The 18,402-nt window shown below is 44.9% G+C and overlaps 1 protein-coding gene across 1 annotated transcript; it reads left to right on the top strand.

Moving 5' to 3' along the window:
* The first annotated feature begins 6,967 nt into the window (after nucleotides 1-6,967).
* On the top strand, nucleotides 6,968-15,064 carry TUBB6 (tubulin beta 6 class V). Its single transcript, XM_038128012.1, has 4 exons — nucleotides 6,968-7,112; nucleotides 7,751-7,859; nucleotides 8,968-9,078; nucleotides 13,445-15,064. The coding sequence occupies exons 1-4, from the start codon at nucleotides 7,056-7,058 to the stop codon at nucleotides 14,506-14,508; spliced, it is 1,341 nt and encodes a 446-aa protein (XP_037983940.1). The 5' UTR covers nucleotides 6,968-7,055; the 3' UTR covers nucleotides 14,509-15,064.
* The last annotated feature ends 3,338 nt before the right edge of the window (nucleotides 15,065-18,402 follow it).

Raw genomic sequence — 18,402 nt, 5'->3', positions numbered from 1 at the left:
CCATCACTGATTACTGTCAGAGGTGGAATTCTAGGTTAGACAGATCTTCCATCTAATCAAGACCAGCTGCCACCAATGCACTCATCTGCTCAAAACATGCTTTTTTTCCTAATAGTCTTTAGCATGACTTCTAGTTAAGAGACCTTTTTGTCCTTGTTCTGATGTCTCCCACTCTCAAATACCAGGACTTCATTGGTAAGTTCTGCATTGTATTGGCATCTTTTCAGAGCTGACTAAACTCCAAAAGCAAGCTGTCAATATCTCATATTCATTTTCCTCTTACAGCTGTGCCACTCACTCACCACATGATACAGATAATGGATGGTATACATTCCAGCTCAATTATGTTTTCACTCTGTCCTCCAAACAGATTGGTTCCCCAAAATCTTTAATGTGTAGAGAGGCTGGAGAGTTGAACCCAGATAAATGCCTGCCTTGATTTTGCATTTCTATAGTCTTGGTTGTAGCTGTAAGGAAACACTAGACTGGCTCCTTTACTGGCTGTTGAACACCGACTGCAGCCCATTCTCTGGCTCTGTTTGTTTGTGTAGCTAAGTGACCGATTAGAATGGAGGTTAAAACCACAGCCACACCAAACACACATTTCTGCCTGACAAAACAGGCAGGTACACGCTTCCCTCTACTCCAGGTGCTACAGCTATTGCATAAAAATCACTATAACCAACTGTGCAAAAAGTCCTGGATGAGTAATTGTTAGCATTGAGGCTAAGCATGGGGAGAAACAAAGGGCTGACAGAAAATACTCATTTCCAAAGGACAGAAAATATGTTACAAATCAAAAGGCATTAAGTGCTGGAAAGTGCAAAAGCACCTGTACTCAAACGCATGAATATCCAGGGTTGGAGTTAACATTTTCCATCTATTTTGTCAAATAGTGATAAAAGTGTGTGAAAATTCAGCTAGAAACTCCCTTGGACCAGATGGTGGAATTCCCCCAGTGTCACTTCACAGTCTCTTACACCTTAAGGTATTTTCTCCTAACTTGACTTAGTGACCTTTGCTTTAACATTACAAAGTTCAGACCACATCTTGTGGGCTAAAACAAACATCAGCAGTATCTCCATTGACAGCTACAGCTAGCAGCCAGATGAGTGGCATTAAAACAACCCCCTGAGTACTGTGTTTGAGCATAGGTGGCAATTCATGAAACCACAGCTTCCACAGCAACAAGTTTAATGGGTAGGGGGGGGTGACAAAGCAAGAAACTGTTTGAGAACCATATGAAATATAATGGATTTTCTGGGCAGAATACAGACTCCAAAACATCTGAACTAAATGTGCAGTCTGGTGTTTGTCTTAATAGAGCGTACCCTTCTGTGTGTGTGTGTGTCCTGCTGTCTCACTACCCCTTTGAAATGTTTTTGTTGGGTTCTTGAGCTGCTTCTAGACTCATCTGCAGCAGCAGTGTCTCTGTAACTCATGTGCTTCTTGTGGATTTTGTCACAAGAGGCTGATGGAAAAAGAGGTAGTGGCGGAGATACACAGGTACACGCTTGAACAGGAGCATGACTTCCCATGCTTCTGGTTTTCTCAGGAAGCCAGGTTAAAAAAAAATTATTTTAAGATTTTTTTCCCTTTCTTAACTTGCATGAAACTCTTCAGACTAAAGAGGAAAGAGGAATTGGACTAGACCTTCCTCCTAAAGGTCACCATGGACTTAGTAGCATTTACTAGCCTGCTACAAGCTGTCAGAGTAAATCCACTATGTGGATTATATTTATTGCTTTGCTATTTAATGTAAGTACTAACAAGCTTTATAACACATATTCTTAAATATCAAAATACAGCAAATGTATCATTCTGAAAAAAGAAAATAGTAGCTAACTTGTTAAGTGTTCTCTTACAGTATGAATTTCTCTCCAGTCCTTAAAAATTTCAGTAAATAGAAATAGTCTTAGCAACAGCCCTGATATAAACTCAAATGTGTTTCCTGAAAAGCAGGAAGCAGCTTAACAATCATATCACATGACTAGTTAAATACAGAAGAACTTTGCTGGTTTTTTTCCAAGGTATTAAAGCAAATTTCCATGTGACTTTGTGGGATATGACTGTTGCTTCAGCTGCTGTTACTGGAAAATCCTTTTGCTCTGCAGCATGGGCACTTTACACATTTTGTCCTGCCTGTGAAATTAATCATCTTGTAGGAATCCATTTCTATCTAGCCTGTGCACGAGCAAGGAGAACATGAGAAACCTGAAGACAGAACACTGAATGCTCCACAACCCCCCATGGCCCCATCCTGTGACTGTGTGCAGCTGTTTCAAAGCAGCTGGATCTCACACAAGATCAGTGTGAGTATTTCATTTGCTGCTACTGTCCGATACCTTGTCAGTTCTGACCAACAGGAATAAAGAATCACATCACATTGAAGCCTATCACATTGGAGGACCAGAGAGCTGTCCAGTAGAAATAAACTCTCTTGGGTTTTTATCAGCTAGCAATGTCAGACTAATCCAGATATGGCCTAGCAGCCAGATGTTCCTCAGTCCATATCCTCTCTATCATAAATGGTCATGTCATTCCCTAAAACACAAGTTTTGGCCTCTTCTAGAATTTAGCCTTTTGCTTTCACACTTGGGAGCAAAAAATACCTTGAGGATGTAAGTCATGTAAAGTGATTGTTCAAAAGGCTGCCTGGAGCATGAATCTGGAAACTTGAGCTGGTGGTTTGCAGCAATTTCACTAATTTTTCAGGTTAAATATATTAATTAATTCTTTTTAACAGCAGAAATGAAATTAAAATTGCAAAAGGAAATAAATATGGGACAAGAATGAAGGTAGTAAATCTGCAAAGGAAATCATAAAGTTCTTCTCCTGTTTTGTGCATGGTGGAAAAAAAAAGCCATACTCTAAGTATTAAATTAACCTATGGAGTGAATGGGAAATTAAAAAAAAAAAAGACAATGAGTTATGAAGGTTAGAGGTCAATATATATCATAGGTATGTAAGAAAGAGATATCTGAGAGAGCCAAATATAACAAGTGAGAATCCATTGTACAGAATTTACAGTGTGTTTATCAATCTAAATATACAATGAATCTCATGGACTCAGTCAGATGAAGCACCCAGGGAAAAATTTAATGCCTTAAATCACCAAGAGGTGTTTAGTGGGGTTTCAAAATACAGCCATAAGTAATCCATAACAGTTAAGTACCTAGGAGGATTTTAAACACCTAAGTACCTTTAAAATCCCAGACCAAGTCTCTGGAGACCTAAGCAGAATATGCAGGCTTCTATGGACACAGGTCATAGTGGCACCTTCACCTCCTAAATCAGCTGAACTATTAAGTAAACACAAGCAGGGATGGAAAGGATTTGAAGGTACATCTACATTCAGTGACCAACAAAAGTGTCTTCTTTCAGATTACCAGCACTAAAACATGGAGGAGCTGCAAGTTGATTCAGGTCTGACTGAAAACTAGAAGTTATTTATGTAACTATAATATTTGTACATGCAAATTCATTGGGTAAGCTGTTGCTCACCTCCATCAGGCACACAGCTCTACAGCCTTCTGTGTACCTCAGAGGGTTACTTTGTATGTGTGGGAAACTGGCTGAAGTTTTGGCCTCTAAATGTTGTTTGACCGATGTTGTACACAAAGAGCAGACAAACCTTTCAAAGGTTACAGAAGTTGGCACTGCAACCAATACAGCTCTTCAGAAGGCATATGGACTAAAGGCTACTATAGTACACTCTCATTGCTTCTTTTTTCCCCTTACTGCCTACCTATGTCCATTTGCTCCTTCTTGCTTTTATTCTTAAAATCTAGTTTGATTCAGATCATCATATGGGTTTTACCTTCTGCTGGGTTACGTGATTCAAGGCTTATCTCCACAAATGGAAAGGAGCACAAAGGAACAGAGGCAGGGGGAGAAATCCAATAGCACACCCAGCAGTACACCTCATCCAATAGAGGAAAGGAGCCTCTGAGCCGGTTCCTGTCAGTGAGGGCTCAGCCTGGGCTCCGGTGTGACACCCATCTCCACCAGCCAGTGGGAGAGGCTCCGTGGGTCACTCTGTAGAAAGGAACACTGCCTGCGAGGGGGTGGGAATCTCTAGGGGATGGAGGGGAAGAATGTCTTCGGGATTGTACAAGACAACTTTTTGGGATGTTTAGAGGAGGAATCGAAGGTGGGGGTAAGAGGGGATAAAGTTTGATATAGAAAAATAAAAGGACACGGGACTAAAGTGACTTGACTGGGTGTGAACAGGTTATTGCTGAATATGCTTGTCTGGCTATGCCTTTGCACCTGATCATCTCAGTGTGTCTTGTCTTTCTAGACTGTATTTTAATTATTTTTGGGTGAGAGTGGTGCCAATATTCCAAGCATGTGGTGGCCTGAGCACCACCAATTAAAGGTGGCAACCATAAGTTTTGGGGCCACAAGTCACTTGGACCTGTGTATCTTAGATGTAGCAACTGGAGAGACAAGAGCATACACTTTATGTGAATCTGCATGTCTGTGTGTGGTCTTTAGCAAACACCAAGCCAGGGCAGGTGGGAGTCAAGTTTAGGAGCCGTGAGTCCAGGAAAGAAAGAGAAGAGACCAGAGATCTCTGAGTTGGCTACTGGAGAGACAAGGGGTTCTGCTGAGAAGACTGTGGTGGGGTCAGCTACTGGTGAGACCACAACTCTGGACTAGCTACCAGAGGAACTTGTTTGCCTGTTTGTATCTCTGTGTGAGGCAACTGGGGATCCAGAGGCCATCCACCGAACAGGCTGAGTGTCCTAAAGCCAGCACTGGACAAGGGAGCCAGAGTTCATAGCTGTAGATCTGATTACCTGCAACTAGGGTGGAACTACAGGCCTCTGGGATAACATTTCCACATGCCAAAAACTGGAAAGACTTGGGATCCAGGTGTTAACAACAGAACAAGATTAGTGTCTCAGACCAGCCATAGAGGGATTCATATTGCAGAGATGTATGCAAATACATGTTTATTTTCCACTAATGGGCTTCTGTCCTGATCAGCCAGAGAAGGGAACAGGATGGGGTCATTAATGCTGTTTGTATTTATGTGAGTGCTGTGTTTTCTGCCCGGCTCAGTCAGCATGGCCAGCCATGTCTGTATCTGCATCTGTATCCGTATCTGCATCTGCATCTGCATCTGTATGTGTGTGAGCCTACTGGGAACACACACATAGCCTTGCCACCACCTGGATCTGGGAACCTACTGGATTTTAAGAACTGGCATACCAGCAACAGGCGAGAGGATGGCAATTATGAACAGTAAACAGGAGGGTTTGCAAAGTGTGGGGAAAGCCAGGCCTGGAAGGCATAGTCAAGGACATACAGAGTCGGGCAATGTCCAAGCCAACCTCACTAATCAGGCTGCTGAATAATGCCTTGTTCATGGATCTCTTCCAGAAATGCAGATCACACACAGAAGGACACTTATTTTGAGTCCTTCGGCAGAGAAAAAGGCAAGAGTATCCAGTCCTCAGCTAATGGCTGCTTGCAAGGCAAACATGCTGATCCTGATCCTCCAGCTGTTTCCCTGATGTCAGAAAGAGAATTGACTCAGCCTAGCCTGATGCATGTGGGCTACTTGGAGGTGATTTGCAAGATGCTGCAAGCCCTGCTGGAAAACATTTGTGGAAAGGCAAGGCTGGAGCTGAGAGCACAGAGTCGAGCTGACATCGGTCATGTCACAGCAACATGAGGGCAGACAGGCAGCAGGTGGCTTCCCAATACACAGATTTTGGGTTATTTGAAGGTTATGTATTGATTGGTGGGGGCTACCTTGACTGTGTTGAAGCTGTAGAAAGCACCCAAGATTGTTCTCCAGAAGAGTCCCAGCTGGGCCACCTTTCAACAAGTGGGTAAGGAGGTTCTGTAACTCTGGCCTCAGGGCTGCTCGTGCACCACAGCAGAGACTGGGTTGGGCAGCACAGATGTGTCATGGACAGATGAATATCTCCCACCAGGGCCAAACACTGGAATAGGCTATACAGACAGTGGCATCCCATGAAAGAGTTGTGCTGGCATGACAGCAGGAACCCTCTGTTTGGGAAACTCCACAGCAGTTACCCAAAGGGGTCATAAAGCAGATTCAGCAGCTGTGGGAAGTGGCTTCCTCTCTGGAGGGGAAAGAAAATCCCCTTTTTCATTAAAAATGAAGCCATTTCAAACCATGCATATCCCAGGGCATACTCTGTATGGTGGCGACATGAGCTCTCAGGAAAGTTTCTTCACACACTGCTTGACATCCCAGTTACAATTTTCAGGCAGAAGCTTGCCTTATTGGCAAAAGAAAACAAAACAAACAAACAAAAAAACAACAAACCAACAAACAAGAACAAAAAACCCCAACCAACCAATCAACCAAACAAACAAATCACACAAAAAAAAAACACTCCAAAAAAACAAAACCAAAAAACCCATCAGGAAAGAGCTGTATGAAGAAGATGGCAAGGCACAGAGAAGGGCTACCCATCCTTTTGGATGCTGCCCCTTCACAGAATCACAGAACCACAGGGTCAGTCAGGTTGGAAAAGACCTCTGAGATCATTGAATCTAATCTACCACGTCACCTAGACCGTGCCACTGAGTGCCACATCCAATCTTCCCTTAAACATCTCCCCAGCCTCCCTGGGCAGCCTGTCCCAAAGTCTCATCGCCCTTTCTGCGAAGGAGTTCCACCGCAGACGAGCGGTGCAGCAAGGCTGCGATGTGCGCGCCCGTCGGGCCGGGGCACACGGAGCGGGAGGCGGAGGAGGCGGCGATGCGCGGCCCCGCACGGGGTGAAGATGCCGCGGCCGCGTTTGCTGCCCTGGGCTCGGGGCGAGCAGCAGACCGCGGGCGGGAGCTGCCGCTGGGACAGGAGGACCCTCCAGGGACCCCCGCTGCCGGCGGGGACAATGCGAGGGCCGGTGTCGCCCGGCGGCGGTGTCGCGCCCCCGTGCCGAGGGCGGTGCCGGGCGGGGGCGGGGGTGCGGGGGCCCATAAAGCACCGCCCGGCGGGACGGCGCCGCGCACAGCCGGGCTGGGCGGCGGGACAGCGGGGCACGGCGGGGCGAGCGGGCGCAGCCATGAGGGAGATCGTGCACATCCAGGCGGGACAGTGCGGAAACCAGATCGGGACCAAGGTGAGCCTGAAGGGGAGCCGCCGCCTGCCCGCCGCTTGGGGAGACTCTGAGCGCCCGCGGGACGCTCCCGGTGGTTTGCCGGGGCTGCTGGAAGCCCCGGGGCTGCCGCACACCGGGGGCTGGGCTGGGCCGGGCCGGGCCAGCCGCCCCCGCTCCCCGTCGCCCGTGCTTCGATGCCGCTGCCGAGCGGCGCCGGGCGCGCCCGGGGCACCGCGCATCGCTCCGCTCCCCGTGACCATAAAAGGCCTTGGGAAGCACCGAAACCAAACGGGACAGCTTTTGAAAAAATTAAAAGAGTTGAAGTTAAAATTTAAAATTGAAATAGTTTAAATGAAAATCGTTTAAAAGCTGGTTTTCTCTTTGAGCCGGCCAGGCTGCGGTTGAGCAGCGGGGCAGGGCGGCAGATCGGGGCGGCCCCCGGGGCGCGGAGCCGCCGCCCGTCGGGGCGCGGAGCTGCGCGGGCGCCGCTCTTCCCTTGGGTTTGAATCCCGGGGCCCGCCCGGCTCCCGCTGCCGCCCGGGCTGGGAGGGGCGGCGGGCACGCCAGGAATCCGGCAGCTGCCGCGGCACCGCCGCCGCCCCCGGCCCGGGCGCTGCGCAGGGCAGTTCCCAACCCGCTTCTCGCTTTTCCTCCCTTAGTTTTGGGAAGTGATAAGTGATGAGCATGGCATTGACCCAGCCGGAGGCTATGTCGGTGACTCAGCGCTGCAGCTGGAAAGGATCAATGTCTACTATAATGAATCATCTTGTAAGTGTGGGATGGGGACGGGGAGGGGTGCGGGACGAGGGGCTCCGAGGGAAGGGGCACAGGAGTCAGAAGACGACGGGCTCATAAAGCCATATTGCACATCTGGCCACGCTCCTCACATGCCACCAGCCCCCCATCTGCGTCCAGCTCAACAGAAAATATTATCTGCTTTCTTGCAAAATATTAAGATGGCTGTGTGCTATCTTCCCAGACACAAGTGGCGCAAGGGGCTGTCCTTAGGGTCTGGAGGTGGAGGTTTGTTTATTATTTAACGTTACAGTAGATGTTTGCTCTTCAAATGTGTGATTACTTCACCAAATGCATTTCTTCAGTTACTCCAAGTTAGACTGCTTGGTTATACGAGCCTGCATCAGTAGTACTCTCTTTAATTTTCATGAATGAGAGGGCTGGGCCACAGGTAATAGAGAACTGTTTCATTAATGAGATGGCAAAAGGCATCCAAGTTCTCAGAGTCCTCTGCTGTTGAAAGGTGTTAACAGCGTCAGATCGGGATCTGGAGTCCTTTGGCCTGTGGACACGAACGTCCAAGTGTGAATGTTTCATCTTTTGTCCAGCTGGGGTTAATTCATATTATTTACCTGAGTTTCCTTGAACAAAGTCAGCTTGACACAGATTGTTTGTTTTGTGCTTTGTGGTAGATGTGCTGACTACTACTGTTTGCCATGTACACCAAGTAGTTCTTTCGGTGGAGGAGAATCCTTCAAACACAAAAGCTTGTGGATAACTTCAACATAAGCACTTCACTCACCCTGATATTTACAGAAAAGATTACCTACTTTCTTAAAAAGAATAAGTAAACCATTCTTTTCTGATGAGAAACTCCCTAATATCTCTTACAAAATGTAAAATCTGTAGTCTCCAAATTATGTTAGGTCTGTTTTCCAAGCTGAATTGATTTATTTCTATGGAGGTGGGTTTTTCACCACCATGACTTTCTGTATAGGAAGCACTTACATATGTATGAACTGTATGTTAGACTAACAATATGAGATGTAATATATTTGTGTATTAAAAGCTATAACTGTGCTAGCTTAAGCTAACTGTGCTTATTTCTGAACATTAAGCGCATGCTTACTTTGTGTTGTAGCCCACAAATTTGTACCAAGAGCAGTCTTGCTGGACTTGGAGCCGGGAACCATGGATAGTGTGCGGTCTGGTCTTTTTGGTCAGCTCTTTCGGCCCGATAATTTCATCTTTGGTATGTGGATGTTTCTCTTTAAAAAACAGAGTTCTACAACAAGTGTTTGATTACCAAGTAAATGGTCAAAAAGCATTCAATCTCCCTGTTCCAAAGTGATCCTACTGAGAAATCCTAATAGCTAACAATGGAATTGCAATTATTATGTAAGCCAGTCAAAACATCCTGTTAAGTGAAGAAGTCATTCTTTTGTGGATCATTCCTTCGGTTAGCAAACTGATGGAAGTTTCCTATAGTATTCAGAGAAAGTACATTTGCTTTCCACATATAAGAAATCCAGAGAAATCGTGAGGCAAATTCTTCACAACAAAATGCACAGAAATTCTGCAGAACATGGAGGGGGGAGGGAAAAACCTCAACCACAAACCAACCAGACTACCCTTCACTTAAATTCACATTAAATGCTTGAGTACAGAATTGTTTTTAGGCTGTGTAATTAAACTTTTCCAGTATATCCTTGCAGTATAGTAGCAGTGGAAGAAGACAATCTGTAATATAGAAAACACAGATGTAGCCAGTTACTGGGTTAGTTTCTAGCATAATGAGGAACAGTCTGAAAGTATGTGAGGACATTCTGGTTTTGTAGTGTTCTTGCAGAGGGTTGTTGTTACTTTTACTGCTTTACTTTGGACTTCCGCAGTACTTTGCATCTAAGCTTAAAAATGCATGTGACCCTTTGGAGTATCCTTATGGAGTACAGAAGCATTGTCAGTCGCTTTGCACCAAAGGAGAAACAGCACGTGGAAGTTAAGTGAGCCACTTGCTGAAACGGGAAGTCTGAATGAAAGCTGCCATGAGAACTCTCATGTCCTTTTGGTTTCCAAGTCTGCACTAGCCACAAACACAATTTCCTCCTGACAAGGCAAGCTTAGGTTGGAACTCAGTTTGGTACGCTGTGTTAACAGAAGGAAGGAACAATGCCAGGGACAGACGGAGGAAAGATAAACATAGTTTGGACAGTATAAAACAAACTCAAATCTGGGTTGTTGGGTTGGAGAGGGGAGTGAAAAAGCCATACAGAGTTCCTTTAAGTCTTTGACTTAAAGCTTTTATGCTATCCCTGTTGTTCTACTGTAAACTCCATGGCAGTGATGTTAAGGGTCTCTTCCAAAGGAGCTGTAAGTTACAAAATATAACTTAAGGAGTAAGCTTAGGGAGAAAAGCCACAGACATAGGCAGCTTTATGAAGTCTGTTTCTGTGTTCAGGTTTTCCCTTTCATTCCCTTTCACCTGCATGAACCACACAAGCCCTCTGAAAAGGGAATTCACCTGACCTATGAAAATACCTGAACTGGAGCTTTATAGTTTGGCACAACACCAGTAAAACCAGAGCAAAATCAATTCAGAATGTCTTCAACAATAGCCCAGTTTGCTGTACTCCCTTCCTGCCAAGATAACAATGAACCAGCAGCATGTGATCCACTCGTATCTGTCAGAGGCCCCTGCCAGCATCAGGCACTGTCCTCTCAACCTGCTGAATAATGTAGAATGGCTGAGCGCTGAAGTAATGATCTTCTGTGTCAAAAGCCAACAAAGCATTTTGTTTTCTCTTTTAAAAATCTGGCCTGGGCCCACAAAGGATTTTGTAGCAGGAGCTGGCAGTCCCATACTTGCTGTAGCCCAGACTGTATGGGCTCGTTCTGATGGGGATGTTTTCCACTTCTGCTTGTATAAACCTGCATGTGCCCACCTCTCCACAGCAAGTAACCATGGACCATCTGACAGGATTTCATGCAGGTGTATTGAGTACATGGTCACACACTCCAGATACAGGAATTTTGTATCAAACCAGCATGAAATTTGAGATGGACACAAAATAATCCTTATACTTTAATGCCTGTGTTGACAAGGTAGTGGTTTAAAAGGTGAAGAACTGCAGGTGGAACAGTCTTGCTGTATGAGAGCAGTAGGCCTCCTGGCCTTCTGACTGCACACAATTGCCCACCAGCAGCTGCTGTGAACTCTGATGTGTCTCCTCCTGTTAACCAGTTTTCATTTGTACATTTTTGCATTTGTCAGTCTTTTCTTGTGTATACCCTTGCTAGATTTGCTACAGAGATACCACTCCAATTTAATTTGTATGAACTGATGGGGGCAACCAGAAAATAGCTGTCCAGCTGTTAAAGGCAAGTTCTGCAGCAGGGCTGTTCACATCAGGATCCTATGTGTTAGTGTGCAAGCTACTGAGCTCTTTTACCAGGTTTATCTTCTATTTAGAGCAGTGAAGAGAGCAGAGGAGTGAAAGAAGATTGTAGGAAACAAGTGCCATTTTACAGATTTAAAAAATAAATTGACCGTTAGACAAATGGCTTCTCTGCATGTGCAGCTCAACCTGAACGTGTGTGATAACCCTACAGTGTGTTGGAGAAAGAAATAGTGATAGAAGGACCTGGAGGTGCCAAGAGTGCAGATAAGTTGTGGGATTGCTTCATGTAGGCTTCTTTAGATCCTGGCAAATGACAGACACAGGATGCTGGAGCTGGGCTTCCAGGATGGACAAAAGATTTGCCAGGTCTTGACTTTTGTGGACATAGGCTCATTTTACACTCAGGGAGTTTAGCCCCAGTGAAATTTGATCATTTCTATGTGTTTGTGTTAGATTTTCAGGGGTCAGGTAGGTAGGCACCTGATAAATGGAGGGCATCCAGTAGAGTTTCACAGGATTGTGATCAGGATTTCCAGATTTGTGGCAGCTTCGTCAGGGCCATGGCACCTCCAGACTGTCATGGGGTAAGAAGGCTGGAGCTTCCAGGGCATGTTTACATGCTCTGTGTTGGAGTAGCCTTACAGTGCTGTAGAGCCAGTGGTTCTGGAAGTTTAAGCTAACCGGGTGTAGAAGCAGGAAATCACCAGTGAAAATGCTGGAGACCCCAGGCACATGGCTGACTAGTGGATGGAGTGTAGAGTTGCCACTGGAGTAGCTGATAGTTGTCCTAAAATCAGTTTATATCCATTAGGAGATAAATGCCTTCTGCATTTTGGAGTGATGTCTGCTTGTTTGTGTGCATCCTGATGTGCTTCCCTCTCTGTAGTAGGGGAGCTGCTCACGCAGGCTGCAGGTGCTTACAAACAAATTTCATTCTGGAAGGATATTACTATGTGCTTCGCCCAGCTGGACAGGAAGTCCTGAGCTCCCTAGGCTCAAAGAGAGAAAAATATAGCAACATACAGAACAATGCATTAAGTAACCAAATACCCCATGAGGAAACCAAGCATTTCTGCAGTGCAAAAAAGTACATGGGATTTCAGAAGTGTCCCAGCCAGCAGTTTCCCTGGTTCACATGTTTGGCACCAACATGGTGCTGTGGGAATTGAAATGAGAAATGGTAATAGGAGGGGAGGGGGAGATCTTGGGGAACAGCACAGAATTTGCCAGCTCTACAATTAATTCTGAAACCATTGCTCAGTCTGAATATCACTCCCGGGAGTACCCTAAGCGAGTTCAGTGGCACAATGTATGTGTGTAGTAGACACTGTGAGGAACTGGAGTACTAAAAAATTGATTGCCCACTTTAATCCTCCTCATTATCTAACAAATAACAAAACAGTGACAACAGCAAATGATGCATACTGTTTATCTTAATAAACTGAGTGGCACATAAAACAAGAAGGGAAGCCTTGGGAAGAAAAGAATAGACTCATCACTTTTCTGAAATATCAGTAATCAAATTTTCCAAGTCATTTTGCACATCCTGAAGAATAGTGAGTTTGTAAAGAAGCCAGTAAAACCTGAAAGGCACTTAACTTCTAAGTTTTGGAAATAACGTCCCTGAAACTTCTGTTGATCACTATTTTCATTCAGGCTAGGTAAACATGAATTTAAAAAGTTATTTTTCCTGATACAACAAGTTAAATGGGTTTTGAAGCCCAGCTTTATTCTTGAATGACAATGTTTTCTCTTTGACTCACAAGAACAGTCCAAGAACCTCTCACTTTCATTAAGATACGTGTATCTGTGATTTAGCTTTGCATGCGTCATGGTCCTTACAGGCAGAAAGCATTTAAATATCAAGCAGTCATCTTTTGTTTACAGAATCACCAGGACTGGGAGTGTGAAAGTTTTCAAAACAAGGAGTTAAGGCTATCTTTGCATTTATGGAAGGTAAAATGACAAAAAAAACAAACAAACAACCAAACAACACAAAAACCCCACAAACCCCACACACCTGAAGGCATTGATGAAAACTGCCAGAGACTAAATAAAAAGTTTATGTTGATACTTACAGAGATATTTGTAGGCAAAACTGAAGAGCACCTGACAGGTTTATAGCAGCTTTTCTTACAGATGTGAGTCCATTTAGCATGCAAATATCAAACCTTGCCAATAATTTTGTGTATTTTCTTTCCCTGTTGTATCTCACTTCAGGACAAACTGGTGCAGGAAACAACTGGGCTAAAGGACACTATACAGAAGGGGCAGAGCTGGTTGACTCTGTGCTTGACGTAGTAAGAAAAGAGAGTGAACACTGCGATTGCCTGCAAGGATTTCAGCTCACTCACTCCCTGGGAGGAGGGACAGGGTCTGGCATGGGAACCCTACTCATCAGCAAGATCCGAGAGGAGTATCCGGACAGGATAATGAATACCTTCAGTGTCATGCCTTCTCCTAAGGTTTCTGACACAGTGGTGGAGCCGTACAACGCTACGCTTTCGGTCCACCAGCTGGTCGAAAACACGGATGAGACCTACTGCATCGACAACGAAGCTCTGTATGACATTTGCTTCCGCACCCTGAAGCTCACCACCCCCACCTACGGAGATTTGAACCACTTGGTCTCTGCCACCATGAGCGGGGTAACCACATCCCTGCGTTTTCCAGGCCAGCTCAATGCCGACCTCCGGAAGCTGGCAGTAAATATGGTCCCCTTCCCGCGCCTTCACTTTTTCATGCCGGGCTTTGCTCCTTTGACGGCGCGGGGCAGCCAACAATACCGAGCGCTCACGGTGCCAGAGCTCACCCAGCAGATGTTCGATGCCAAAAACATGATGGCAGCCTGTGACCCAAGGCACGGCCGGTACTTGACGGTGGCCACCGTCTTCCGCGGCCCCATGTCCATGAAGGAGGTTGACGAGCAGATGTTGGCCATCCAGAACAAGAACAGCAGCTACTTCGTGGAGTGGATCCCGAACAATGTCAAGGTGGCGGTGTGTGACATACCTCCCCGTGGCCTCAAGATGGCCTCCACCTTCATTGGCAACAGCACTGCTATCCAGGAGCTCTTCAAAAGGATCTCGGAGCAGTTCTCCGCCATGTTCAGGAGAAAGGCCTTCCTCCACTGGTTCACAGGAGAGGGAATGGATGAAATGGAATTTACAGAAGCAGAAAGCAACATGAATGACCTGGTTTCAGAGTATCAGCAATACCAAGAAGCAACAGCAAATGATGGAGAGGAAGCGTTTGAAGATGATGAAGAGGAGATCAATGAATAAAAAAATTGTGTGAGATTTTTCCAGGCCAAATTCTCAAATCTGGATTTCTGATAATTAGGTTTGTAAATCCATACTTACGTTTAAAAAGTAATAAAAAAGGGAGCATGAATTTCAAGTGTTAGAAGTGCTCTTCAGAGTCCATCTGGATCACTGAGGACATTCAGCATTTCTGGAAATTGGGCCATTTCTATTCATGAGACAAATGTAAGGCATTCAGTTAAGACTTTGGCCTAAGGGTCTGAACATGGAAATTGCTAGTTTGGGATCTTTTTTCTTTAGGGTTGTCATCCCTAAAGCTGCAGAAGAGAAGATGTAAAATAGGCATGAAAATCTACAAATTAGAGCTGCACTATTTTCATCCAATTGTGAGTAAGAAAATTTTGTGAGCTTGAAGTATCCTGTACCAAAAGTACAACACTAAACTGCCAGAAAAAAAAATTTATTCATAATAAAATAAAAAGTTTTCAGATATTCTCTACAGTAACTGTTAACAGTGATATTTGATTCCAGTCCTCTAAAAATAAAATAAAAGCTAATAGTACTCTCTCAAACAGAAGTGTTCTGGGCAGTCTATGCTACATCAATACCTAGTGAGCTGCAGGCTAGAGGCTGGATTTGTGTGATGTGACTTCATCTCTTGCTGCTGCTGAATAATCACAGATGATGTCTGTGATGTATAGATGAATCTGACAGATGTAACTGATATATAGATGAAATCCCTCCATTTGTGATGTGCTCATTATAAATCCCTGGGGTTTACAGTGGCACCCCTGTATCTTACTGGTCTTCCTGGCTATCACCAGCTGCTAATGCTAGTCCTAACTCTATCTCACCCAGCCCATGTAGCTGAAATCCAGATATTCCACAGATCACGGTGGGACAGGGGACATAGGCTGTGTGCCAACAGACCTCACTACCTGGGTTTGTAAGTTCACCACACCTACAGATGCTGTGCATGTCTTGCTACCAAGATAGATTAAAACAACTGGACAGGAAAAGGTTAAAGTACAAGAGCATTTATCCGTTATACTGAAAGCAGTTGGCAAAATGAAAGATGAACAACAGGTTTATCTGCCCCAACTAAAGCCAAGTCAGAAAGGTCTCTGCCTAAGCCAGCTGACAAAGTGACTGCTGGGCATTTGCCCTCCTTGCATGCTTTATGTTTCTGCTCATATCAATTAAACAGCCCTTCTCCATTAGAGAGCCTCTACCAGAGAACACTCTGTCTACTTGGAGTCTCTTATTTAGGCCAGTTCCTAGGCAACAAAGCAAGCAAACAAAGGAGAAAACCTCTGGAAATCCAAACTTTAAATGTTTCAAGAACTATTGCTTTTTCTTCTTGCTTTCAGAAGCACTTCCCAAGCAAAACTGTTGCTCAATACTTAAAAAGGCACTTTACAAACATAGTGAAATTTCCAAAGGTCTGCTTCTCCTGACAAGATGATGCTTTGCTAGTTTGGGACCCAGGGAATGAGACAGTACTTTAGGAAGTATGTAAACCAGGCAACTGTCAATCACATAACCTGAAGCTGTCTGCCCAATGCTATTCCACACAGAAATGGAACTAAATTAGCTTTGATCAAGTACGAGTTTTTAACAGAGGGTGACTTCAGAGGTTGAGATGGTTGCTGGAACTTGCCAATCAGACTGGCTTTGGCACAGAGGCAGAGCTTGGGAGGGCCTGGCTGATTGTCTTTAGAAGAATAATAGAGGAGACAGCAAATTCACAGGGCCATGTTCTTTGCTAGGTGTGATGCCAAAAGGATTTATGAATAGCCACAGAGCACCTTTAAATACGTATTTTATAAATGTGAGAGGTGGCTATATATTAATAACAGCATGAGATAAAGTTATAACACAACGTACATTGAAGGGGAGGAACTGTGCAGGACAATACAAAGCAAAAGCCATTGGGAATAAAGCCATTAAACAAAGTGAAGTTTATTCTTTGTAAATGGTTGACTATTTGCTTTGAAAGGAAGGAGGATGCCTTACAGGCTCTGAGCCTGCCATCACACAGCTGTGGTACAGACTTTCCAATTAAAGCACTAGCATAGTTTCTGCTGAATGAAACAGAATTAACCATCTTACTGTGTGTGAAACTGCATTTTGTTGTAACAAAGATTTCATAACTAAGTCCAAGTCATAAATTCTGGTATTTCTGTGAAAAAAAAGAAAGTTAATACTTTAAAAATGCCAGAAATCTTGGCATTGCTAAATAATGGGGTTGTTAACTTGGTGAACCAGCCTGTTCCTTACTGCATTTCATACACTTGACTCAAAATGCAGAATGCAGACTCTGAGGCTGTGGAATTCAGACCTCACAATGATCCTGCTTTGACTCACCCATTCTTGCACATGTGTTTACTTGCAACTGTTTGATGTGAATTTCTAGAATGCGTGGAGGTGGAAGAGGCAAACGAATGCTCTCTTTAGAAAAAAAGAGACGGCTCTTCCATCTGATCCTAGGGGGAAGAAACCCCTCACACCATAATGAACCCAGGACCCTGTAGTAGGGGGATCATCAGAGGACCAGCTTGTGCAGAAGCAGTAACAGAGCCACGGGAAGAACACTTCCTGTTTCTCTTCAGTCAGCCAACTCTAATCACGTTGCTTTCCTGAGACACAACTGAAAATTGTTTTAGTAGCAACTTTAGTGAGCCATTTCTTCAGTTGCACTTCCTTTCAAATAACTTCCTGCCTTTTCCTTGGAAGCTTCTCTCTTTTTTTGCAATCTCCATGCCGAGTCCCACCTGGCTTTGTTACTCTTCTCAAAGTCCTCACCTGTCTGTTTTTCATTTCGCTTTCAGTTTTTCAGCCTAGTCTCTGGCTGAAACCTTTTCTTTCTCTGCCTGGCCCATCGTATTTTTCTCTTTTTTAACTGCTTTGCACCTGGCCACAGAGCAGTATCTAGCAGCAGGCTGCCAGGACAAGCCAGACCAAGGAGTCCTAGAAGTGCAGCTCCCACTGCTCAGACACAAACACAGGTGTCAACGCTAGGCTGGGGAGAAGAGATGGCAACCTACACCACTGCCACCACTTGGAAACTGGGAGTGGGTGAGCTGTTGCCTGGGAAGAGGGTGTGGTATCAGGAAATTAGAATCTAACTCCATAGGTCTGCAACTTTGCAAAGCCACTCTGGTCAAAGCCGGCAAGGAATGGAGCAGGCCCTCAGCTCACAGTCAGGAGAGTCCTTGCCCATGCTGCCTTAGCCAAACCATGTCAGGCTCTTGCTTTCTCTGCATCCCATGATTACTGCTCAGATTATGCTCTCCATTCTTTCTCTTGCGCTTGTATCCCTCAGGAAAATGTGGGAACAGAGTCAGGTTGGGAAAGAGGGTCTAGAGCTGCTCCTTCTCCTGGCCTTGGGAGGAGCAGGGAACTCAACTCCTCCCTTGGTGCTGCACAGGCCCCTAGTAGCTGAAGCAGCACTGCTCACTGCGCTTGCAAAAATTATTCTGGCATTATTGGCAGACACAGCACTGACTAGATTTTCTTGATTTATGTTCAACCACCTGACATCCTAAATTTGGGAGTTGAAGGAGGCTAGCAATCCTCTTCAAGGAAGCAGGTTGGGTAAACAGCTTTTTTTTTTTTTTTGGTTGTTTTTCCATGTCTTTGATTCTAAAATCCCAACACTGTCAAATTCTGCCATTTTTGGCACAAAAGATGGCACCTGCTAATGTAAGGCTAAGCAAGCAAGTTAATGCTCTAAAACAGAGGCAAAGGTAAAGGACAGGTAAGGCCATTTTCATACATCTATTAATTACATGCTGCAACTGAACAGGAGTGGAGTTTATTAGTAGACACAAACAGGGAGTAAGAGAAACCATCTCCTGGAGATGATTTTTTTCAGAGCCTGGTAGTGCCATTGTGAAGAGCCAGGTTAAGGGT

Source organism: Motacilla alba, chromosome 2 (assembly GCF_015832195.1).
Source record: "Motacilla alba alba isolate MOTALB_02 chromosome 2, Motacilla_alba_V1.0_pri, whole genome shotgun sequence".
Lineage (NCBI taxonomy): Eukaryota > Metazoa > Chordata > Aves > Passeriformes > Motacillidae > Motacilla > Motacilla alba.
This window is presented reverse-complemented; position numbering and strand designations above follow the sequence as displayed.

What these genes read in the sequence shown, in the direction of transcription:
- TUBB6 (XM_038128012.1), top strand. Translation starts at nt 7,056, where the DNA reads ATGAGGGAGATCGTGCACATCCAGGCGGGACAGTGCGGAAACCAGATC. An exon ending in GAAACCAGATCGGGACCAAG is followed by an intron (nt 7,113 to 7,750) that starts GTGAGCCTGAAG and finishes TTCCTCCCTTAG; the next exon opens with TTTTGGGAAGTGATAAGTGA. An exon ending in GCCCGATAATTTCATCTTTG is followed by an intron (nt 9,079 to 13,444) that starts GTATGTGGATGT and finishes ATCTCACTTCAG; the next exon opens with GACAAACTGGTGCAGGAAAC.